At 37.8% G+C, this 23,421-nt stretch overlaps 2 protein-coding genes and 2 long non-coding RNA genes across 4 annotated transcripts; 2 read left to right on the forward strand and 2 right to left on the reverse strand.

Moving 5' to 3' along the window:
• Window positions 1-2,939: 2,939 nt before the first annotated feature.
• On the reverse strand, window positions 2,940-10,841 carry foxo3a (forkhead box O3A). The gene is made up of 2 exons (XM_053633027.1): window positions 9,119-10,841; window positions 2,940-6,473 (listed from the first exon to the last, which is right to left on the reverse strand). The coding sequence occupies exons 1-2, from the start codon at window positions 9,689-9,691 to the stop codon at window positions 5,148-5,150; spliced, it is 1,899 nt and encodes a 632-aa protein (XP_053489002.1). The 5' UTR covers window positions 9,692-10,841; the 3' UTR covers window positions 2,940-5,147.
• A 15-nt stretch (window positions 10,842-10,856) lies between these two features.
• LOC128612684 (uncharacterized) lies at window positions 10,857-12,333 on the forward strand. The gene is made up of 3 exons (XR_008386778.1): window positions 10,857-11,035; window positions 11,120-11,214; window positions 11,959-12,333. It is a non-coding gene; the product is annotated as an uncharacterized LOC128612684 (long non-coding RNA).
• Window positions 12,334-12,911: 578 nt separating this feature from the next.
• Window positions 12,912-22,024, reverse strand: afg1la (AFG1 like ATPase a). The gene is made up of 13 exons (XM_053633028.1): window positions 21,896-22,024; window positions 20,798-21,015; window positions 20,349-20,400; window positions 19,933-20,034; window positions 19,649-19,779; window positions 19,418-19,517; window positions 19,181-19,239; window positions 18,795-18,877; window positions 17,108-17,178; window positions 15,353-15,453; window positions 15,134-15,274; window positions 14,937-15,044; window positions 12,912-14,784 (listed from the first exon to the last, which is right to left on the reverse strand). Exons 1-13 carry the CDS (start codon window positions 22,005-22,007, stop codon window positions 14,656-14,658), a joined length of 1,407 nt encoding a protein of 468 aa, XP_053489003.1. The 5' UTR covers window positions 22,008-22,024; the 3' UTR covers window positions 12,912-14,655.
• Window positions 22,025-22,122: 98 nt separating this feature from the next.
• LOC128612686 (uncharacterized) lies at window positions 22,123-23,073 on the forward strand. The gene is made up of 2 exons (XR_008386779.1): window positions 22,123-22,399; window positions 22,546-23,073. It is a non-coding gene; the product is annotated as an uncharacterized LOC128612686 (long non-coding RNA).
• The last annotated feature ends 348 nt before the right edge of the window (window positions 23,074-23,421 follow it).

Consider the following 23,421-nt stretch of genomic DNA (forward strand, 5'->3'; position numbering starts at 1 on the left):
ACAAACACACAAGTTTTCATGGAAAAATGTTATATACACATAAAATGTGTAAACCTATACTGGTAGATATAAAGTATCAGTTAAATTATATTAAATACTGTTTTAATGGGAAATAAAAATGATAATGAGTTTTCTGCACTAATCCTAACTTGGGAATGCACAGTATTGAAATGACTCAGTAAAGCACAGCAGTGATAGTGGCAATACTTCGCAATGGCACACATCCAACATGCTGTAGTAATATGGCACAAATTACAAATTACAAATTACAACAGGTGTTCAGTACAGTATTCAGGTGAGGGGCGACCTCCTTTGATCGGCAGGAGTAGTAAGGTTGGCGGCTGTATTAAAACTATAAAATAATCCAAAATATTTTCAATGAAGCCTACATTTTAAATCAGTGTAGGCTAACTGGTATGAGTTGTGTAGGTGAAAATTTTAGGAATATGGTTCTGATAAATGGGGTGCACGGTGGCTTAGTGGTTAGCACGTTCGCCTCCAGGGTCCGGGGTTCGAGTCCCGCCGGGGCCATGCGTGTGCGGAGTTTGCATGTTCTCCCCGTGCTGTGGGGGTTTCCTCCGGGTACTCCGGTTTCCTCCCCCAGTTCAAAGACATGCATGGTAGGCTGATTGGCGTGGCTAAAGTGTCCGTAGTGTATGAATGGGTGTGTGAGTGTGTATGTGATTGTGCCCTGCGATGGATTGGCACCCTGTCCAGGGTGTACCCCGCCTTGTGCCCAATGCTGCCTGGGATAGGCTCCAGGTTACCCGTGACCCTGAAAAGGAGTAAGCGGTAGAAGATGGATGGATGGATGGTTCTGATAAATAATTTTGATAATACATGAAATAAATCAATGCTGTTATCATAAGGAGGTTCATTAATCACTTTAACAGTGTTTTCCAGGGGAAAACAACAACAACAACACCAAAAGCAGTATAATAATTTACATACAAATAGCTTTCCCTACTCCAGTTCCCTTTCTGTTTTCGTGTGGGTTTTGTTTTTGTCTTTTCTGGACTACAGAATATATTTTAATATATCATAATCTCAATACTCCCTGGAGCTGATGACATTTGTCACCACAACCACCACCACCATCATCATCATCTTCTTCTTCTCCTAAAATTATTGCTATGTTTAGCAATGCACTCGTTTTCCGTTGTTTCGTTGCTCCACACTATTTGTTTTTTAGCCTATATTTATTTTTGGCCTATATTTCAAACAGTATTTTAACTTAAATGTATGCTGATTTACTACGGAATATCCCCAAAACTCAAGACCAGTACGAAAAACGTCCCACAGGATTCCCACATATAATTGCTACGTAATTTAAATTGCTTACAAAAATTCACTGAAATTTGTTTATAGGGGAAGTAAACAATAAAAACGCGTTTAATTGCTTACGAGTTATAGCTTCCGGCTCAGGAAAATATACCAGATGCTTCGGAATTGCTTTACAGACTTTGAACAGCAGATGGCGATAGAAACATGTCGATATCTATACTCTTATTCTCTCGCACGTCATTCATTTTGCTAAAGCAGACATGAATTAGGAAGACCTTAATGGTTGCAGTAGACCTGCGTCTCATAATCAATACAAACACTAGAGAGTAAAGTACTTAGATAGTAGATGTTTTATGCTACAGTTTACAGTACTACAAGGTCTGCAAAGCAAATACAAACAAATTAACATTAATTAAATGTTTCAAGTTTTAATTAATTGACTGTGAATTGATCATAACATATAACCAATTATAGAGTCCACAAGTTAATATGTCAAGATTGTGGCACAAAATGCAGGTGACTAGACTATGTAGTCATAATGTAGTTTAAGTGTAACTGTGTATGTTTACAAATACCTATTATTTACAAATGTAAAGTAGCCTACAAGTTTTATTGTTGTTGTTGTTATTATTATTATTACATTATGGTTTTGTTGTTTTAAAAAATGGTCAAGTCACATATATGACATACATCATAGGTGCATACATCATGTATGCAATAAATAATTAATTAAATAAACACACAAAGAAACAAACAAATAATTAAGTCAATTATTTCCATCCTGTAGCTTATATAGTAGAAGAACTTTTTCATGACTTAAATTAAATATCAGACATTTTCCCTCTAATGTGGCCTTAAATAGCTCCTCATCCCAAATTCACTTGGATACAGACCAGCTGATTGGCTCACAGCAAAGGTAGCCTATATCCAATGAGAACTCATCACTGAGGCGCTGACCAATCAGTGCACAAGGACATATAGAACATATTATATCTACTGTCACTAGGAATGGAGACATTCTTTTCCTCCTAAGAGGATTGTCAAATAACCACACAGGCGTTAAACAGTACAATAGAGCAGCGTTTACTAGCGCTGCATTCATTCTTTCATTCATTTCCCTTCTGATTTTCCTGGTGGGGGTCGTGGTGGCAACAGGATACACTATATTGCAGAAAAGAATAAAAGGAATATTGTCATCATCCCTTTGCAGGTGAATGTCTACTTTACAACCAGTGTCAGATCTCAGCTGCCCTGGAAAAATATATATATTTCAAATGGTTACAACTGCAATTGAAGTAAGCAAATTGAAAAAGCAAATGAGATACAGGCTGATGGCCAGAGTAACAGCACACACGACCTGTGTGATTTTGGGTTGGTACAATGTAGAACACTAGGCTTGGTTCTTGAGAGTACACAAATTAATATATTGAAGGCACCACGTTAGTAACTGTTAAATCTAGTGGGACTGGGTTGAGATAAGTGTACTAAACAAGGTAACCATATTATTATTTATATTATAATTATTAATAGTAGTGGTAGTATGTATTGTATATTTACACAATTCACCCAAAGTGTAAATGTAGATTCATCCTTCTTTCAATTTGGCAATTACTCTCCCTTTGAAATACACTTTAACAGTGTACCAATAGGGATATCAATTTACTTAAATTTTGGCAAATTTAAGAGATAATCTGAGAATAATTCTAAATCTCAGACCAGAAGAGCTCTCGATGTTTACTTGCATCAATCTAAAGAAACATTTTTAATTATGCATAACCAGCTTATGATCCTATATTATCTATAGATAGTTTTGGCCAGCAAGATAAAATAGATGCCAACATAGCGATCTTTGTGGTTATAAAGACTTTATTAAAAGACCCTTGGTATTGACAGGTGGAGCTAATTAAAGATCGAACAATAAGTGAGTTTTTCAGCTGTATTTACAAATGACAAGAGTGTTTGGGATAAGCTTTTGTAGAATGTTAGCATGAATAATCGTGGTGAAATACACAAGGTTTTTCACTGTACAATGTTTTCTGTGACAGACTTTTTAATAAGTTGAATCAGGTTCATCAGGAGGTGGTGAAGAACCTCCACAAGAAAACAGGCTATGTTTTAATTATTAAACTCCTTAATTACCAAAAGACAACAAGGACCCAAGACAATCATAGTACTGTGCAAAGCTTTATTTACATGCACTATCCCATCCCAATCTACTACCTAACTAGCAAACACTCAACTCATATGTTAGTACATAGGTTCAATATAGCCAGTCATGGTATACAGGGCATGTGATACATAAAACATTTCACTTTTCTCATTTGCATTTCCTATTGATGCCTTAATAATACCATGAAATCAGGATACATTTTCCAAGTTAAAATTTTTGAAGTAAATATCCCATAATCAGGACAGCAATGTACAATACTCTTGGTTTTATTAGCACAATGGATTTATGTAAACAATGAAGACTACCCTAACTCAACATTACTCATAAAAAGATTGCACATTGGTGCTTGAGATGTTGAAGATCTGGGTATAAAATTGAGTTCAACCATGATAAAGCAACACTTGCAAGTTTGCCAAGTGACAGGGGTCTCTGAATGGCACTACTACTCAACATACAAAATAGTAGGCTCACTGTTGGTCAGCTAATTTGCTTTACATGTTCAACAAACTATGTAAAACAGAGTCCTTGTAAGCAAACTAACTTGTACTGATTGCAGCTATAATACCAAAATTGGTCTGCTTCTTGCATGCAAAGTGAAGATCTTTGCTGCATATTGCAATAAGAGCAAAAACAAAGCTCTTCAGAGCACCACGGAGTGTGCAGATATGTACAAAGGCTAAAAGTGTGCCATTGTAGCCCTAAAAGCTTATAAATGGTGATTTTCCAACTATACACAAAAAATGTAGTGGCAATTCATGTTCTAATATTCTGTAAGTGTTTGTAAAGTTTCTTACCTCTAGAATAAATATGCTAAACATTTTAGTGTACACATCACAGAAAACTACTTTAAGATGTTCAGACCTTCAGGTGAAGTCAGGATGGAGGTGACAAAACAGTTGGTAGGATCAAGTACTCAATAAAATGCACCCCTTGACAATTTAAAAGAGCATTAATGCCTTGCACCAGAGAAGGAACAGATTTTTAAACATCACATTTAATAGCTCATTAGCTGGTCTTATTTCACTGTTCTGTGAAAGGAGTAATGGATACATCACACAATTACTTTTCTTCCCTTTTTTCTGGTTTACAAGATTAATATAAAGCACAAGACATTCCCATGTCAATTCTGAAGAAAAACAAAAAACCAAAACAGTACCATTCTCTAGTCTATGGTGTAAACAGGCCAATTAAATGGTCTATTAAATGATTACTAGTTTGGCAGAATGCATTTCTATCGATGTGAGTAACAGCAATATGATCATCACTGCCTATGTCTATGAAACTATGGTTACACATAATCTAAATGTAACAGTGAAATACTTGTCTAGGCCTAGTTCTTTGAATAGATTAAGGGATTATTGGACTTTACTTTTATTAACTAAAAACATCAAAAACCTTTCCAGCTTCATTAGTTTTCTTTAATGCAGTCCTTTCAGACCTTCTACCTTGTTGTTGCCAAACTACAAAATCAATTTCATGAAATTCATCATTTACAAGCCTATGTTTATCACAATGCACCACTTTTGTTGACAAACCCATTAAATCATCAAAAGTGTTAGTAAATTTAATAACTGATAACTGTAATCTGAAGTTGTCAGATTATTATACAGGTCCTTTACGCAGGACAGTGTTTAAAAGGTTGGGACAGGTTGCTTTGTTCTGCCCCATCATGACATTCCATGTGCTGAGCTGATCAGCTTGGTACCCAGCTTTGGGATGAGGTTCGTTTGGTATTTGACATACTCCCTGAATTCAGATTCGCATTTTGATGGAAAAAGAGATGAGAATCAAAGCTGAACTCCAAGTCATCTGCATCCATCAGGTCATTCCGCATGATAGTGTCCATGTCACAATCAAAATTACCGCTGAAATCTTCAAGATCAAGATCAGTGGAGAATCGATCCTGAGTTGATGACTGTAGACAGGGCATGACACCGTTGAGACCTGACAACAAGGAATCAGAGGAGCTGAGCTGCATAGATGTGCTCCTGGACGGAGACTGTTGAAGATGCTGTTTGATCAGGCTTTGGAAATCTGATTCACTTGTTGACCCCAAGACCCCATTCACTCGCCATCCAGACAGCGAGACCTTCTTGAGTCCCACTTGCCCCCCAGGCCCAGCTTGTCCACTGCGACGGGAGCTCTGAATGGAGATGGAGGCACTGGCTTGCGACATCAATGGATCAGACTGGGTCAGTAGGACATCACTGTGGTTATGAGGCTCAGAGCTGAGCATATCCTGTAAACTCTGCTTCCCGAAGTGGGAACCACAAGTAAAGGTGGCCTGCTTGTTCTCCTGAATCGTTTGCATGGGGGACTGGCGCAGGCTGGTGACAGACAATGGGCTAAACATGGAGTTGGGAACCCCAAGACTGTTGCCAGAGCAGCTGAAGGTAAACACTGGGCTTCCTTGTTCACTGGCACTATCATCATCTTGGCCTGGAGACTGTGAAGCTGTTAAACTGATGTTATCAAGCAAGTCATCCATTAGATTGTCTGAGAGGCCATCATTGAGATTCATAGTACCTGCAAGGTCAGCAAGGCGGGGGAGCTCAGTCAGGCCAGTGGAAGGAGACATGCTGCTAGGACTAGAGTACAACATGGGAGAGAGGGGAGAGTCATCATCAGCAACCTCATCCACTTCCAAGTTGGCCAAGATAGGAGACAGTCGGCCACTTATGGTGCTGGCATTGGAATTAGTGCGGGAGCGGAAGTCTGTCCAGGCATCTAGCTCATCACTGCTACGGGATGTGGGACTTCCAGTCCATTTGGACAGACTGGAGGAGCTTTCAGAGCTTCCATCCTGAGCAGCCTGGAGAGCAGCTTTCTTCTTAGCAGCACGGCCACGGGCACTCTTAATTAGCTTGTTGCTATTGTCCATGGAAACAGCACGTCTTCGGGGTACTTTACCACCTTTCCCACCATCTGGGTTGACCATCCACCATGAACTCTTGCCTGTCCCTTCATTTTGCACTTTGACAAACCGACTGTGGAGGGACAGGTTGTGTCGTATGGAGTTCTGTTGAGGGGGGAAAAAAAAGTTTATCCCTGTATTAAAGTAAGTAAGAGTAAAGTGAGTAAGAGTTATCAAAGCTTAAAAACATGCATAGGGCTTATTCTTATATGAATAGCCTACATTAGCTGCACTAATCAAACATCTTCAGGGTTCTATATTAGAAGCTGTTAACTACATAATGCTATTTACTTGGACTGTTGGAGCCTGGTCAATTTAACACTTACGTAACGCTTATTTCATCACCAATTTCATCAACAAGGTCAAGTTCAGGTATTATTAATGGACAAATCTGGACCCATGAAACCTCATCAATGCAGCATGCTGCTTTTCACCATTAACATGTAAATGTTTAAGACTATTAAGAATCTCAAGATATTATAAATGTCTTATATTCATACAAGACCATTAGTAATTAAAGAACTGACCACAAAAATGGGCTGAAGGCTTTATTGCTTCCTTAAGCCATGCAGCGGTAACTTTAATATATTTTGCTTTTGTCTATGCTGAATGTTGATTGTATACAAAAGCATTTCATAGCCCTACTTTGCCCGTTCATATTTAAGTGTTTTCTGTTTACTGATAAAAGATAATATTCCACACATTAATCTCTAATAAACAATAAATAACCAATGTCATTTAAAGGACTACTTGGAAAAAAAAAAAGCATGTGCAAATGACCATTTCTCATACTACAACACTCTAATCACAAAAGACTATTAGTTATAAACAGCATGGCTATTAACAAGCTGCAATATTCTGTGCTTCCTATGCCCATCCTCCTGAAGCCATGCTCTTGTCCCTGTTCAGAAGAGCACTGGAACTGTGCCAGTCTACACAAAGCTAGCTGTCAAACACCAAGCTCCTCACATTCTGCTACACACTGACCTACATAGTTTCCAGTCAGCTGATTGATTCTTATGCTCAAGCCACAAACCAATAGGAAGTGGAGGTGGGGACGAAGCAGCCAATCAAAACCCTGTATCAAATTAAAGACTCATATTTCCTTTTTTTCCTCCCCAACTCCAATGCAGGGAGTTGCAAAATCTCTGTACCACGAGATGATGCGACAAGCCTAACCTACCCCACAATGCACACTCCTCCACACTGAATGTGTACATCTTTTATAACTACTATTTATCTTTAACGTTGACTCATTTTTCCCGATCATAAGACAAGGATCAATCTAAGAAACATTATTTTTATTGATTTCAATTTGCTAGGCTTCATCCTCCTCAAATAGTTCATTAAACATTTGGAATGATAATTGTTACTGTTATATACTGAGGTCCTCTTTAACAACTCTTAAACATTTATATGATAACTATTTATAAAGAGGGATTTGTACTTGAAAATGACTGTACCGAAAATAATACACCTACTCTACATGGGTTATATATTTTTGTATTTCTTGATTTACAGCACATAAACTACAAAATATTTAAATGTGGGAAGTAGCAGTAATGTTTTATAGTCATTTACATTATTTTATCACCTTTTTGATATGTATATCTCCTTTGTGGCAATTTTTTTCGTCCGTCAGGGTTTAATTGGGTCAGAATTAGACAAAATGTAAGGAAAAGCCTCATTATTTTATAAACACAGTTTGCATTTGGGTCTTTGAAACCCAAACATTGTTTGCCTTTACGTGGTTTGCCAAAGCCAAAAGCTAAGTAGACATTCCCTTGTCATCATACACAACTTCTTTTTCCTTTTCTCTTCAGGTCTGGTTTCAAAGGGTTTGCGTTAATATTCGAAGCTAGTCTTGCCCATTCACTGGGCTTCATTTCATTCTGTAGAAAATTGCTTTTCAAGACAAGGCTAAAGGCCAAAAAAAAAAAAGTACCAAGTACAGTACAAAACTGTTACACAATCATATTTATAAAAGGAAGTAGGCACATATCAAAGCTTAAACTGGAAATGCAATATCCATAGGGAATATTTTTGAAGGTGTGCATTTCGACAGAGGAGATTATTATATTTGACTTGTATAGTCTGTTCAGCTCCAATAAAGCTATACTGATTCTGACCATATTAATGATCATTTTTTTGCAACTGCATCAACTTTTGTTGATGTACACATATGAGGGAGAGATAAATCTTTGACAGGGTCTTGAACATTTGTGGATAATCATATTTTTGTTGTTGTTGTTTTGCAGTACCGGTCAGTGCCAACTATGGGAAAGAAATAAATTAAGGTCAAGGCTGTAGATACATGCTTTATCTTGCAGATCATACCCTACCCTTCACCCCAGTTACTGGCTATATTAACCCATGATGCTGTTCTCACAGTGCTTGAAAAGCCACATTTCTGCTACTTCCCTTTATAAGCTTAACTGCTTATGCTGGTGAGAGATACTGGTCTGATCGAAATGAAATGTAGGCTGAGGAGGGTTTATCATTCGCAACCTTGCTCTAGTTATCTCTGGTTACTAGAACAGCCTTTGGCGTATCCCTGACATCACCCATTTAATCACCAAAGCCCACAACCCCGTTACTCGTTTTTCATTTCTGCCCTTTTCCAACCTGATCCTTTAAATATTTATTCTCTTGACTTAAGCACCACGCCTACTGCATGATGATCATGATTATAATAATAATAATAATAATAATAATAATAATTATTGAGGTCTAATGTGCAGCCCACATACCTTCCAGCCTGCAGAGCTGTTGCTGTCACCTTTGTCCTTGAAGTATGGCACAGATCTCACCATCCAGTCATAGATCTGGGCCAAAGTCAGCCTTTTCTCTGGGGAACTCTCGATGGCCTGGGTGATTAAGTCAGCATAGGAGTAATTTCCCCATGCATTTCTGCGTGCGGATGATTTTCTGGGCTGCTGGAGTGTGAGAGTAGTAATGCCCGAGTCAGTAGCTGCAGCTGCCAGCGATTGGGAGGCGCTGGGACAGTCACTGTCCTTGTCATTACAAGTTGTATTTAATGTTGGACCAGGAGGATCGCAGTCGTGGTTCTGTTTGGCTCGTATGTAGCTTGTTTGCTCTCCTGTGTGTGTGTTGGTGTTGTCCACACGGTGATCAGAGCCGCTCTCGTCGTCCTCCTCCTCGGGAATAATGTCCGCTTCGGTCGGCTCAGGCTGCCCAGTGCTGCACTCCGGTCGAGGCAGAGGCCATGTGCAGGACCTCGGTCTTTTCTGAGGCTCGAAGTCCGGATCTATGTCAACGTCTCCTGTGGGAGGTTTCTTCTCCTCGCCACTAGCTTGTGCCATGTTTCCCCGGATGAACACTTTGTGCGCTTATGGTCTTGGACACAGTTCCGCCGCGGTCCGAGTCCCGCATTCCATCAATAGACGGATCTCTGAGCGAGTATTTCTGTGCAGGACGGGTCTAACTTTACGTTTGGCTCTTGTGGCAAACCAAAACTAATGCATGACGTGCTCATTTTCAAACTCCAGACTGATCATGAATGCAAAGTTGCACTTGGATGCCTTAGCTGTATTTTGGTTTTGCACCAGTGCTTATAAACCTTCTCTTCAGCCCTCTAACTAATCTCCACGTGTCCTGCTGAGAGCTAGTGCAATTTGCATTTCACTCTGTACAAATGCTCGTTAAAAGCGCTGAATGCGGTCACACAGGGGAGCAGCGAGATCACAGCAAGCGCCTGATACCGAGTTCGACAAGGATAACGTTTACACTTACGTTAGCTGCCACAATTCAAAAGTAACACTACACAAGCCTCAAGCAAACCACTATATCCGTAACATAATCTCCAAATACAGCTGCCATCTTGACAGTGCTTCAAGCCTTTTCGCTATCCAGGCAGAATGAAAAGAAACCCGCTTGTTCCGAGCGCCCTAAAAGCGGGGGCGAATGAATCACCGTGCAAAGCTTCAAACACTGATCAAGCCATAATCACCTCTAACATGCAGTCCACACGCAGTAAATAACAACGAGCGAGTTCTTGACAGATCGTTTCCCCCAAATGTATTTCCATCAGCACGGTTCCGAGCAGAATAAGATCCCGCGCCCTCATCCTGGGCGCTCCGACTACAGAGCCTCGTTAATGCGCTGAACACAGACTCCCTCTGCAGCAACAAGAAGGAACCAGGGAGGACGAAGCCCCGCCCCCTGAGATCCACGATTGGATTCAGCTCTTAAAGAAGCCGTGTCTATGCAACTCGAGCGGGATTTGTTCATTTGTACATGCAGTGTACGTCACATAATGCTGTCTTTCGGTTTGAACATTTCTCTGTGCTATATGCGCACCATAATCTCTATATTTTCACGCAACATCAAACTATAGGTAGTATACTTTGATACTGTTAGCTTATGTTCAGAAAATACCTCCAGCGTTAAAAGAGACGAGAATTTCTGAGGCGCTGAAGTGAAGTACGAATGCGCAGAAGTACGCATTGCTTTTGATAGTCCGGATACCTTGCCTCACCGCCTACACCCCGCCCTCAACCGAACCTATGACGTCACTGTCATCTGATTGGCTCAGACACCTGTTGTCAAGCAGGACACCGGGTTGTTGACTGGAGAAAGGAGCAGGCGCCATTTTTAAAGAGCTACATCCAGCACTTTTGCTGCTTTGATTTGTTTATCATCGAGGGGTAGGTTGGAGGAGATAGTGTCATATTAACAGATTTAGAGCCGCAATTTGATTCTGTACATTAATTTATTTTCGTTTGAAACAGTGTGGCGGATAGAAGGGCAAAGCGCTTGGCTGTTTTACACAACAGCCAATAGAGTACGAGATCCGCTGTACACACCCCCCTCTCTCCAAAATCTGGTACTGTGGCAGTTTTAGTATAAAATGCCCTCAAGTCTAATCAAATTAAATTACAGATATACTTAAGTGAATGACAGATAACAGTTTTGTATTAGTGACAATAAATGTTACAGATATACAATATCATTCAATTGTTACTATTTGACACATGATAATGACTAGTTAAATTGTTACTGTAACTAGTGGACTAGTTCTAAATATGTATGACTAGTTCTACAACTATTTCCTCTAATTTCCTATATGTAAAACTGAATGCTTACTAGTCAAATCTCACAATCAATATAAGCAATTTGTAAAGGACAAAAATCTTTTCTCTCTGTTCCTCACATTTTTCAATATAAATATGGCACAGGGCAGTCAGAAAAAATTTCAAACTTCTATTACTATTAAAATCAAAATATCCACATGTGCCACGTACATGTCTGCTACCATAGGTTTCATAATATAATTTCCTAAAAGTTCTGACCAAATAAATCTTTTCACTTGACATATAAATGAATGCATTTCATTGCATATATGACCCCCCCCCCCCAAAAAAAATAAATAAATAAGTTTTTCTAAATCAATATAAAATGTTATCCTAAAAGTAATAATACAAACAATTAATAATTTCCAAAAATCGTGGTGCATGTTGTAGACTCAATACAGAATAGGCCATTCAGAGGGGTCAGTATAATTATTTTATTTGAGAGTGTGGCACATTATACTTCTTCTTCTTCTTCTATACCACTTATGCTTCTTCAGGGTCACGGGGAACCTGGAGCCTATCCCAGGGAGCATCGGGCACAAGGCGGGATACACCCTGGACAGGGTGCCAATCCATTGCAGGGCACAATCACATACACATTCACACACCCATTCATACACTATGGACACTTTGGACACGCCAATCAGCCTACCATGCATGTCTTTGGACTGGGGGAGGAAACCGGAGTACCCGGAGGAGACCCTCGCAGCATGGGGAGAACATGCAGACTCCGCACACACAGGGCCACTGTGGGAATCGAACCCCCGACCCTGGAGGTATGAGGTGAACGTGGCACATTATACTATATAACATTAATATTCATGTCCAATATTGAACCAGAGTTGGCTCTGCATTAAAGATGAGAAAGAAATTATTTCTGTCAATTTGTCATATTTCCATTATATCAGATTTTTATGTGATACATAGTCTATACTATCAATGTGGAGTTATTCCACAGTGTGATTATGCCCTACCTCAGAATCCTTCCATGCTTTTACTAACAATTATGCCTTAAGACACTTTTATTATGCTGAATATGTCTGAGAAAATCTGCAGGTGTGATTATATCTCTTAATCTGCTTACCCATTTCAGTGACACTTTACAGCCTGTTAACTTTCTCTCAGTGAGAAGGGAAAAAACAGTGCCTGAGAAATTATATGTTGAAAGAAATATTAAAAAGCAGCTGATTTGGGGTCTGGCAGTGTAATTATCCACATGGGCATAAAATTGTAATAAGCCATCAGTTTTTACTGTCCAGATGTTACAGATGTACACAAAGAATGGCATTAGGTTTTACTATTAGTCCGTTTTAGTATACCTAAACTATTTCTAAAGTGAAGGAAAGACTATGAGTTGTGATATTCTCATGCTATGAACTAGCAACAAGTTAAGCTGGTGTTAAGAGTTCACCTTAAGAAAGAAAGGTGGCGTTAAATCAGAACTACACACACTGAAATTTTATGTGCTAATGTTACAGTGGTAAAACACTGATATAGGCCAAAATGGCTCTTATTACACATACATGGGTGAGTTACTATTTATAATGCTTTTCTGTTTATTTAGTAAAAGCTGAAACTGTTTTTTTTTTTTTTACACCTTCAGAGACCTCCCCCCTCTCCATTTTGCATATGCATACTTTATCTTTCTAGGCTGGTCTTATAAATATGCCTACAATACAATAGCTGCAACCATTTATGTACAGCACCTGCAGTTGCAGAGATCTAAAACTACAACTAAAACTATTGTATAGATTTTTCTTTAAGTCAAACTTGTGAACATGCTGCCCATGGTTAAGGCATTTCCATAATAATAGTTGCCCCAATGACAAGTTAACCTGCTGCATAATTTATTTGGAAGACTTTTAGCTGAAATAAATAAACAAATATACAATGTGCCATTGTCAAGCAAAAAATTATTTCTGCTGTACTGACTCCATGCTTCATAACTAACAAAGTATACAAGTTGAAATGCAATCATAATGAAATTCATTTACATAATATCAAACATCTTTTCAAACTCTCGGTTGGCAGAAGTAACCACTCATAAGGAAACACCATTGGACCATTGTTTTCCAAAACAGTGTCTCCACTCAATATGCCACTCCCAAGCAAAAATACCAATACTGGAAATGATATTTGTGCACAGTGAGCTTGCTTACTTACAATGTGCAGCTGTCCAATTCCATGCTCCTATACTTACTGTTGTATTACATTCATCCAGTCATTTTATCACACTGGCACTGATGTTAAAAAAATTAAGTGTGGGGAAAAAAAAGTAAAACTTAAAAAAGGCACCAGTTTTTTTGTTTGTTTGTTTGTTTTTTTGTGCTCAATTAGAAGTGGAAGAAGCTAATCAAATTTACACTTGAAGTTAAAAACAGCCCACAGATAAATGTAATGTTTTGCTTTTTATTTAATTAAAAAAACCCAAAGCATTCAATTACTATTAGAAGCCAGGAAGTCAATTTTTTTCAGTATTAGTCTTACTCAGTATAACTCAAAAATAAGGATTTAGGGCAAGCTCTGTATCTTTTCTTATGACGTCATTTATATGTACTTGAACAAAAGCGACTGGGGTACTGGTTGTGGAATTCATACAAATACATATAAATTAGACTGGATATTTTAAATGTAGTTAACAAATACTCTGTTTGATTTGGAAGTCAGGTAGCCAAGAAATATTTGTATTGACATTTATAACATCTAGAAGATTCAAAAGAAAATGTAAGACCTATTACCACAGAATACTAATTATTAATTTGCAGTTATACTCTGGTACATCCTCTAAAATGATAAATAGCCGTAACAAAGTACAATGTTTGTACTTTGATCTAATAACTTAAGTCATTTCCAAAGTGATAGATGGGATGTATGCTGTATGCTGTTCCTTTTATCCTGAATGATGTTGTGCCGATTTGGCAAATACAATTCTCCCACATGCCCTTTGTACATTTGATAAATAAAGAGGTTAAAATTGCATTCAAATAACTGAATGCATTTCAATGGTATACTAAATTTACAAGTCATTTCATCCTGCAGAAATATAGAATAAAAGTACAGCAAAGTAAAATATTGCACAGTTTTGAATAAAATATTGTTCATATAGAAGATCCAAAGCCCTCCCAAAACAGAGAACTATGGACCGCTGAAAGGTGACACAGAACCACTGTATATGGAGTTGGTATTGACACGTGCTATGAAGAGCTCCGATCTCCTTCCACCCAGTACTCCTCTGTCTGCATCTCTGTGAGGCGTGAGACTGTACGTTGGAAGGCAAACACCTCTTCCTCACCGGTGAAGATTGACAGTGAACTGCCAGCATCCTGTAGTGTACAAAAACCCAATTGTACAACAGCATGAATGAGTAGGGTAAGAAATACCTTCAAGACAAACTGCTCACTTGTGCTCTCAATTTCCGTGTATATAGCCATAATTTCAATTCTGTGTGGTGTTTATAAGCTAAGAAACATCTTACCCTTTTTAAGCCCAGGTCATCTATTAAAATGTTCCGCTCATCATCATGGTGTCCTTCATTCACAAACAGATTCTCTAAAGGCACCTCAGCTTGTAACACCACTCGTACCTGTAAAAACATTGAATTAATCTGTAGAAGGTTTATTTTAGAATTTCATTTGGAGAAATAAGGCCAGGACAGATGATTTGGCTGTTTACCTTGTGGTCATAGAATGCATCAATGAGCGTGATAAAGCGCCTGGCCTGGGTCTTCTTATTCAAAGTGAGTAAAGGAATATTGCGAATGAACACCGTGTCAAACCCCATCGAGATTTCTAAGTAATCACTGGCTCCTAAAGGCTAAAAATCAATACAAACTAGTTTAGTACTTTTCTTTCATGGCAATTAGTGAATTATTAACAAAGAGCGCAAAGTCACCCTATCACACAGCTCCTCAAATGTGCAGTCTACAATGGTCCCACAAGCTTTATTCAGAGTCACTGTCCTGCCTTGCACCTTCAGAGATCTGGGACGGGTTACTAGAGGAGAAAAAGTTGTATATAAACAAACAAACATACAAACATGCATGCATACATACATACATAGCTGTTATTTTGAACTCAAAGATTAAAAAACAACCACTAGTTAACACTGTTATTCAAGCTGACTGAGAAAGACTTGAATTAGAGTTAGCCTAGAACTGGACTAAACCTTATTGCTATCTGACAAATATACGCTGATGTTCCATATCCATATATCCCATTTATAGGGGTTAGACTAAAAAAATAAACCCATCGAAATTTCAAAAGTAAAATGTACTAGCCCCTTCTAGTGCTACCTTAAACCTCATATGAGACACCTATTTGCAATAAACAATGCAAAATAAAATAAATAAAATCTCATTTGACTCACTTATTATTGCAACTAGTGGTCAAAAATGAGAACTTCAACAAGCACTAACAGGCCCATTTATGCATGAACCAAGCTGCCCCATGTTTGCTCTATGAATGTTATGAATGGTTTGTTTATCAGTAGGGGTGGAGCAGCAGATAGGACAGTTAAAGATATTATCTCTTCTGTGCTCTTCTCTGTATCAAAGTTACACAGAGTTACCACAGTGGAATTTCTTTTAAAAAAAATCATTTTGAAATGGGTTAAGTTGTTAAAATTAAATATTTTTAACACAGTCCATAGTTCTTAGTCTTTTTTGCTAGAAAGTTACTGATTAGTAAGTTTGATCTACACTGTTATCTAGCTAGTTATGCGGTTAATCTGTCATTGTAGTACAATTATCAACAACCTGAAAATCATAATTGCTCCAATTGCTTATAAAATTATAATGTTTGATTTCACTAAAGCTGTGATTGAACAATTTGCACACATGAAAGACAAAGTGAACTACATTTCATACAAATCAGGCAATCTAAACAGGAAGGTGGTTGTGATGAGTCATAAGTTAGGCTCAGGGAGCTGTTATAGACTGACTTCTGGTTAGGCTACTCATCTGTGCTAGGGGCAATGGGTTTTAGACTAGACTACCTCTTATTTTATTTTCATTGAAAATTGGTGTACATAAATAGTGTCTTCAATAAAGCATTCTTGACCCTCATCTACCCATTATGGGGTTGCTCTAAAAATTTATTAGATAGTAGCCTATAGCAATAATTTATTGAGGCAGCCTATCAACTCAGTTTTTTGTCATTATGTAATATCGTCCTGCCACACCAAAATCTAAGGTTATAAGCCGCTCCTGGATATAATGATATCTATGCCTTGATAAATTGTGCCATAATACACTTTTCTCACATCTTGGATCAAATTGTGGAGTACCAAAATATCTTTTTATAACATTTTTGATGCTGTTTTGTAACAATTCTGATTGAATTGTGCAATTTTTAAAATGTAATTATTAATTTAGCCCCTTTTGAGTTTTACATCGTATATTTATGCAGATATTAAATAAGTCACCTTTGTAACAGTTTTTTTTAAATACAATGGTACTACTGTTTATTAGCAGATTGATGGCAAACCTAAAATTGTGATACATATTTTGTATTGTAGAAATGTCTTCAAGCATTGTGATATGACATTGTCATATTGCCCACCCCTAATTTAGACATCCTATAGATCACTTCTATTGATTTTCAATTGTATGGTAAAAAAAAAAAAAAAGAATTCACATCAGAAACTTACTATCATTCTGCTTGAATGCCATTTCATCAAAGAGCTTATCCAAAGTTGCATCTACATTGTCTTCACTTGAGCTAAGTAACAAAAAATAAGTTGTTTAGCATTCGGAATTAAAAATAAAAATAAGGTGTTGCATGTGGAAAGTATATTGGTTTGGTCTACTGAAGAATTATTCCTAAATTCCTGAAATTTGATAAATTGAAATTTGTCAGCTCATCAATTTTATACAGAGTCATGTGAAAAAATAAGTACACCCCATGGAAATTGTTGGCTTTTTTGATATATTAAAACAAGCAAACTTTTCATCATGTTTGAAACAGTGCATATTAATAAAGTTGATATAATTGAACCAAACCACAAGGAAAATTGGCGCTTTTTTAAATTATTTCTTCAACAGAAATACCAATAAATGTGATATTCTTCTGTGGAAAAAGTAAGTACACCCTTGTCCTCAGAAGCTAGTATTGACCCCTTTAGCAGAAATAACTTCTTGTAGGCATTTTGCATAATCCACCAGGCTTGCTGGAATTTTTGACCACTCCTCCCTAGTATGCTTAGGATCATTATCCTGTTGAAAGGTCCACTTTTGGTTCAACTTCAAATTTCGGACAGATGCCCTCACATTATCTTCAAGGACTCTTTGATATGATGCAGAATTCATAGCTGAATCAATCAACGCAAGCTGTTCAGTCCCTGAGGCAGCAAAGCAACCCCAAACCATAACGTTTCCACCACCATTCTTCACTGTTGGTATGAGGTGCTTCTCCTAAAAAACTGTCTTTGTGCCAAACATGTCTGGTGTTACTGTGACCAAACAACTATATCTTTGATTCTTCTGTCCAGAGCACATTATTCCAAAAGGTTTTTGCTTATATGCTCATTGGCAAACTGTAGTCTTGCTTTAATGTTCTTTTTAGACGGCAAAGGCTTTTTCCTCGTATGCCTCCCATGTAGGTCAAATTTGTGCAATCTCTTTCAGATTGTAGAAGCATGCACTTTGACACCAACAGCTACAAGACTTACTAGCAGATCCTGTGATGAAATTTTGGGTTTCTTGGAAACCTTGCTGGGACAGACAGTCCTGGAATATTGGCAGTCATTTGAAATCTGTGCCATTTGTAGCCGATTTCCTTTACAGTGGAATGATGCATTTCAAATAATTTGGAGATCTTTTTAAATCCCTTGCCAGACTCATAGGCATCCACAACCTTTTTTCTGAAGGCTTTATAGAACTCTTTAATCTTGGCATGATGACACCACACACCTCAACAACAAAGGGAACACCAGACACTAATATGAGAGGGGTATAAATAAGACAGGCTCCACCTGCACTCCCTAAGCAGGTTCTAATCACTGGCACCCAATCTTGAACACCTGATTCTAATTTTATGGATTTGAAGGTACGATAAATGTAGGGGTGTACTTACTTCTCCCCATGTGACTGATCTGTTTTTTGTTAAGTGAAATTGAAAAAATTACTGTAAAATGTCAATTTTATGCGTCATTTGATAGAGTGTATCAACTATATTAATAGGCACTGTTTCAAAGAGGATCAAATGTTTACTTGTCCATATGTTTCAAAAAAAGCCAACAATTTCAATGGAGTTTACTTATTTTTTCACATGACTGTACTGTCGTTTTAGGCCTAAATTCAACAGATTGATTTTCGAGGCGTTGCTTGGTTTCTTACAGGTAGAAGAGCTTTCCGGCTGCAGGTCGATTTCTTTTGCGGTAGTCTATTCCAGAGTCAAGACGAAGTATTTTGCAGTACTCCTATTGAAAAAAATGAGACATAAAATTACCCAAAATGTTCAAAAAGACCTGTAGCTAATGTTATTCAGATATTCAACCCAGGAACGGTCTAATGTGCTAAAGTGTGTTGATTACAGTGCCTCAGCTTTGGCTCCTTCTCGTCATACAAATCTGACCAAATTAGCCTGCCAACTAGTAAGCATATTGGAACCAGGATCTTAGCAACCATGAAGCAACCCAAATTTGTTACTAGAATAAAATAAATAAATAAATAAATAAATAAATAAATAAATAAATAAATAAAATTACTGGGTGCACACTTACCTTAAGCACAGCAATGAAGGGCACAAAGTTCACTCTCTGTAATCCATTCTTGTACAAATCTGTAAAACAGACTTTGTACTCAGTACAACTTAAGATCTTTTTCTTGATATGTGTGAGCAGTGGCTGTTGCTAAATTTTCTCCACAAAGCTGATTAACACACTTGCATGTGAGGCCAAATTCTGAAGTCTTTGTATAGACATATATTTTTAGACTTTGTTCCTTGCTTTGCTTCTTACCATCTGGAGGTCTGTTGGATGTGGCTACAACTACAACACCATGGATAAAGAGGTTTTCAAAGAGCTGCTTGAGAATCATGGCATCTGCAATGTCTGTGACCTATTTGATACAGAAAATCAATCAAGCTTGCTATATATCATTACAGAACAGGAAAGCTATAAAGTGTTGTTTGTACAAAGTTTACAGTTGCCATTACATATGAGTAAAAGAGCTTGGTTAATTTTGTTTACCTGAAACTCATCAAAGCATAGCAGGGACGCCTCCTCACTGATTTCCTCTGCAACTGGGGCAATAGGATCATAGGCCTTTGCCATTTTCCCTGCCTTTCTCTTTGGCATACTCTGTTTAAGACGATGGATTCCTATTAAATGAAAACCAAAAATTTAAATACTGTAAAACAATACAATTCAACAAAAGGCTTAACATAACACCACAAAAAGAACCATTTCCATTATTGCTGAAAGAAAGTCTATATATTTTGAACACAATGGCATTTTAAAGGAAGTTCACTTACTTTTGTGCACATCCAACATAAATCCATGGAAGTGGACCCTCTTTTTCTTTGTGATGTCTACATGATCATAAAACATGTCCATCACCATGGTTTTCCCAGTACCTGCAATACAAACATTCAGTGGTTCTTTACTATTAAAGAACATGATCCCTGAATGATTGTTTATAATTTAACACCATGCCAGCTACTATGACTATTTTCATGGTGAGCAACAGGTTAAAATGTAAGGAAAATTTACAAAATGTTTTGTAAAGTTTATCTTTGATTTAAAAAAAAAATCAAAAACTAAATCTACATGATCCCTGAATCAAAATAATCCTGACTTCATACAGTGCAGTAGAAAGACTACACAGCAAGTAGTAGACTGTAGTACTAAGAAGCTGCTGCAGCTTGTGTTAGAGCAGCTCACAACTTACCTACATCACCAAAGATGTAACAACCTTTTGGTGGCTTTTGTCTGGAGAAAAACTAAACAAAAATAAACATGTGATCAATCAGGAAGTTATAGGGTGCACGAAGCAACCTCTTTAAATCCAGGATTATCTGAAATAGGGCTGCTTAAATTAGTCAGACAGGTCACTTCAGGCTCCATCCATTCCTCTAACAAAATCTAGATCTGACATGTTTTCACCAGTTCAAGCAAAGCTGAAGCAATCAAGGCTCCTGAGCATTCACACTATTTCACCAGCCCTGACAACTGATTGAATCAATAGCTAGTTCTAAAAGTAGTCTATAGTTTTTCTTGCCAGCATTGTCATTTTAACTGCTCATTTCCTTGTTTTATAGCCAAAACAATTCACTATGGTTTACAGCAGCCACAACAGGCTTACAAAAGAAGAAACAATAAATCAAGATATTCACTAACTCTTGAAATAAAAGATGCAGGTTCATTGCTATATCCTTTGAGGTTCTTCTGCATCAGATCTAGTTCCTGAAGAACAGATCTTTGCTGTTGGTCATCTTGTAGTACTCCACGCTGAATGAGACAGTTGTAGTGTTCGAGAGGTCCGTTGAAACTGCTGCTCGGAGTGTGTGTTGCAATGGGATCTTCAATGGAGTGAGACAGTACACTTGATGCAAATCCTGGGGTTGAGAAGAGAGGCAGTTTACACACAGCAGTAGGTTTGGAATGTACGCTGGAAAACAAATCAGTTTTACTAGTTGAGACAGTCCAGTGAATTTATGTTGTTTTTATTTAGAGTTTTTGCAACTAGGCAGACTAAGGACATAAAATACTTGAATTAAACCAACAAAACCTGAAATAATTTGCAACATTATTATGTCAGAACTCAATTATATTTATCTGAGAAAGAACTGTGTGCTAAACCAGCCCACTTAACTTAGTTACATTTTCACAGCAGAATGGCAAAGGTACAATATTATATCTCTAACCATTTGATTAAATTAGATCTAGCTAGACAATAAACTCATTCTGAAAATTAAACCAGTCAGGTCTTGGTTCCTTTAAAATGTCTGTTTGTACAGCCTACTCAGTGCAAAGTGCTTATTAAATTCTCAATGAGAATTATCATTAATCAACATTTGGAATGTTTACAAGCAAATTAAACCTCCTGTTTATGACAGTGGGGCAGGTTTTCCTAAATCCTGCTCCTGGAGTAGTCTTGCAGTACACCTTTTAGTCCAAATCTCTATTGATCCTTTACAACACTAAATAGGGTAGAGAAGCCATTACGGTAATATATATCTCTGGATGTTATATAGAGTGAGTCGGGTTAGTGCTTTCACTGCTTCCCATACACAGCTAACTTAATTAATTAAACATTTAATGGATTACAGAGAGGTGTCAAAGTAGAGACAGAAAAAAAGTTTAGGTCGATGGAAACACAAAGATACGCGGTTGTTTCTAAATCCCGGCTAGCTAGCCAGTAAGCTAACTAAGTGTTTACTGAATCTTTCTTATGGCTGTCATGAAATGTACGACGACTGAGTTTCAATAACTCACCTCGTTTGGTGGCGTTATCAACATATGGACATACTAAGGCCCGTGATAGAAGCTTTTTCTTTAAAATTAACCGAACACTGACAGCCACCAAGGACGCTTTACCGGCTGCCATTTTGGCATTCAAGATAGGAAAACTTTATTCACAGTGTATAAACACGTGACCCGTACTATTTGGGGCGTGGTCTCTCGCTCTCTTTCTGTCTCTCGTTCTCACTCACTCTCTCAGACACAGACATACAGAGCAAATGTTAATACGCAAGATTAGACATTATTTCAATGGTAAAACACAGTGAGCTCAAGATGCCCTGACAAACAGTGGGTCTGTTGCCATGACAACAGTGATGCTTAACGGCATCAAGCAGTTATTACACATTTGCAGTGTTGTGATATACGTGTTGCTTGGAGATTCAACGTTACACAGAAGCCACATTTGCGCCAAGGACATCTCTTAAGACATCTCTGCCTAGGATCAATTACACAGTGTGTTTATTTATTCCTTGCGGGGTAAGAGGATGCATGCTGTTTTTTCACACCACTAGCCATTGCACTCTGCATTGAACAATTGTAGGCCTTAACTTTTGTGACACGCCAGAGATCTGTCTACATCAGGCCTCTTCATGGACATTTACCAGATAATTGGGCTTTCACAGGAGTCTGGGGGTGGTGGCTGTTTAATGCAGAATCATGCTGAAATCTCTGAGCGAGATGGTTATTCATCTGTGTCTGTGTAGCCTTGGCAAAGGAGCTGCCCCCCACCCAACTGCTGAATACATTAATCTAATGAGATGTCTGCAGTCTGTGTGCTATGCAGCAGAGTAATTCAAGTATCCTACAGACACTATAGAGAAAAGGAGGAGAAAATGCACATGGAGGAGAAGTTCCTTTAGCGAAATAGGGTCTTGGGCAACTTAATAATAAAACATTACCTAGGAGGTAAGGGTAAAGAAAGCAGACAGCATACACGTGAACAATGACTGCTAGGGCTTAATGAAAATGATATGTGATGTAATTTTGTTTAGTCATTTTACATTTTGGACAATTAATTCATACAATCCTGTTTTCTTATATTCCTGCGATAAAAATCACATGTTTATAAAAGGACCTGAAACCTGTATTATTTTTGAAAGCATGCTGTCTCTGTTAAAAAAATAATAATAATGGAAGAACATTGTGTTTGATCATTGCCTTTTGTCTTTTCTAAGTTCTATGAGTGTTCTTGTGGCTTCAATACTCCATTATTACATAGTAAATGTCAGAATTACAAATTTCAGAGGATACCCTTTTTTTCAGACAGTGTTTAAATCAATCTAGCAAAAATAGTAATCTGACTTGCACTTAAGGTGGAAACACCAAGGGCCTGAAATTAATACACTTGAATGATGAGTCTTCATATGAGAATTCATATTGTATATGACACACTTGGTATCAAAGTATGCATCTGGTTTTCTTTTTTAAAAAGTCACTTACTAAGTTTCTCTTTGACTATATATTCATCACATGAACAGTAATGTGCAAAACTTTTAGGT

This window comes from Ictalurus furcatus, chromosome 9, assembly GCF_023375685.1.
Source record: "Ictalurus furcatus strain D&B chromosome 9, Billie_1.0, whole genome shotgun sequence".
NCBI lineage: Eukaryota > Metazoa > Chordata > Actinopteri > Siluriformes > Ictaluridae > Ictalurus > Ictalurus furcatus.

Bases quoted from the DNA above. Each gene is read 5' to 3' on its own strand.
- foxo3a (XM_053633027.1), bottom strand. From the start codon at position 9,691: ATGGCACAAGCTAGTGGCGAGGAGAAGAAACCTCCCACAGGAGACGTT. The intron at 6,474-9,118 runs GTATGTGGGCTG...CCCCCTCAACAG, and splicing joins ACAGCTCTGCAGGCTGGAAG to AACTCCATACGACACAACCT.
- afg1la (XM_053633028.1), bottom strand. From the start codon at position 22,007: ATGGCAGCCGGTAAAGCGTCCTTGGTGGCTGTCAGTGTTCGGTTAATT. The intron at 19,518-19,648 runs GTAAACAAAATT...TGTATCAAATAG, and splicing joins TATGCTTTGATGAGTTTCAG to GTCACAGACATTGCAGATGC. The intron at 15,454-17,107 runs GTAAGTTTCTGA...TTTCTCCTCTAG, and splicing joins GGCATTCAAGCAGAATGATA to TAACCCGTCCCAGATCTCTG.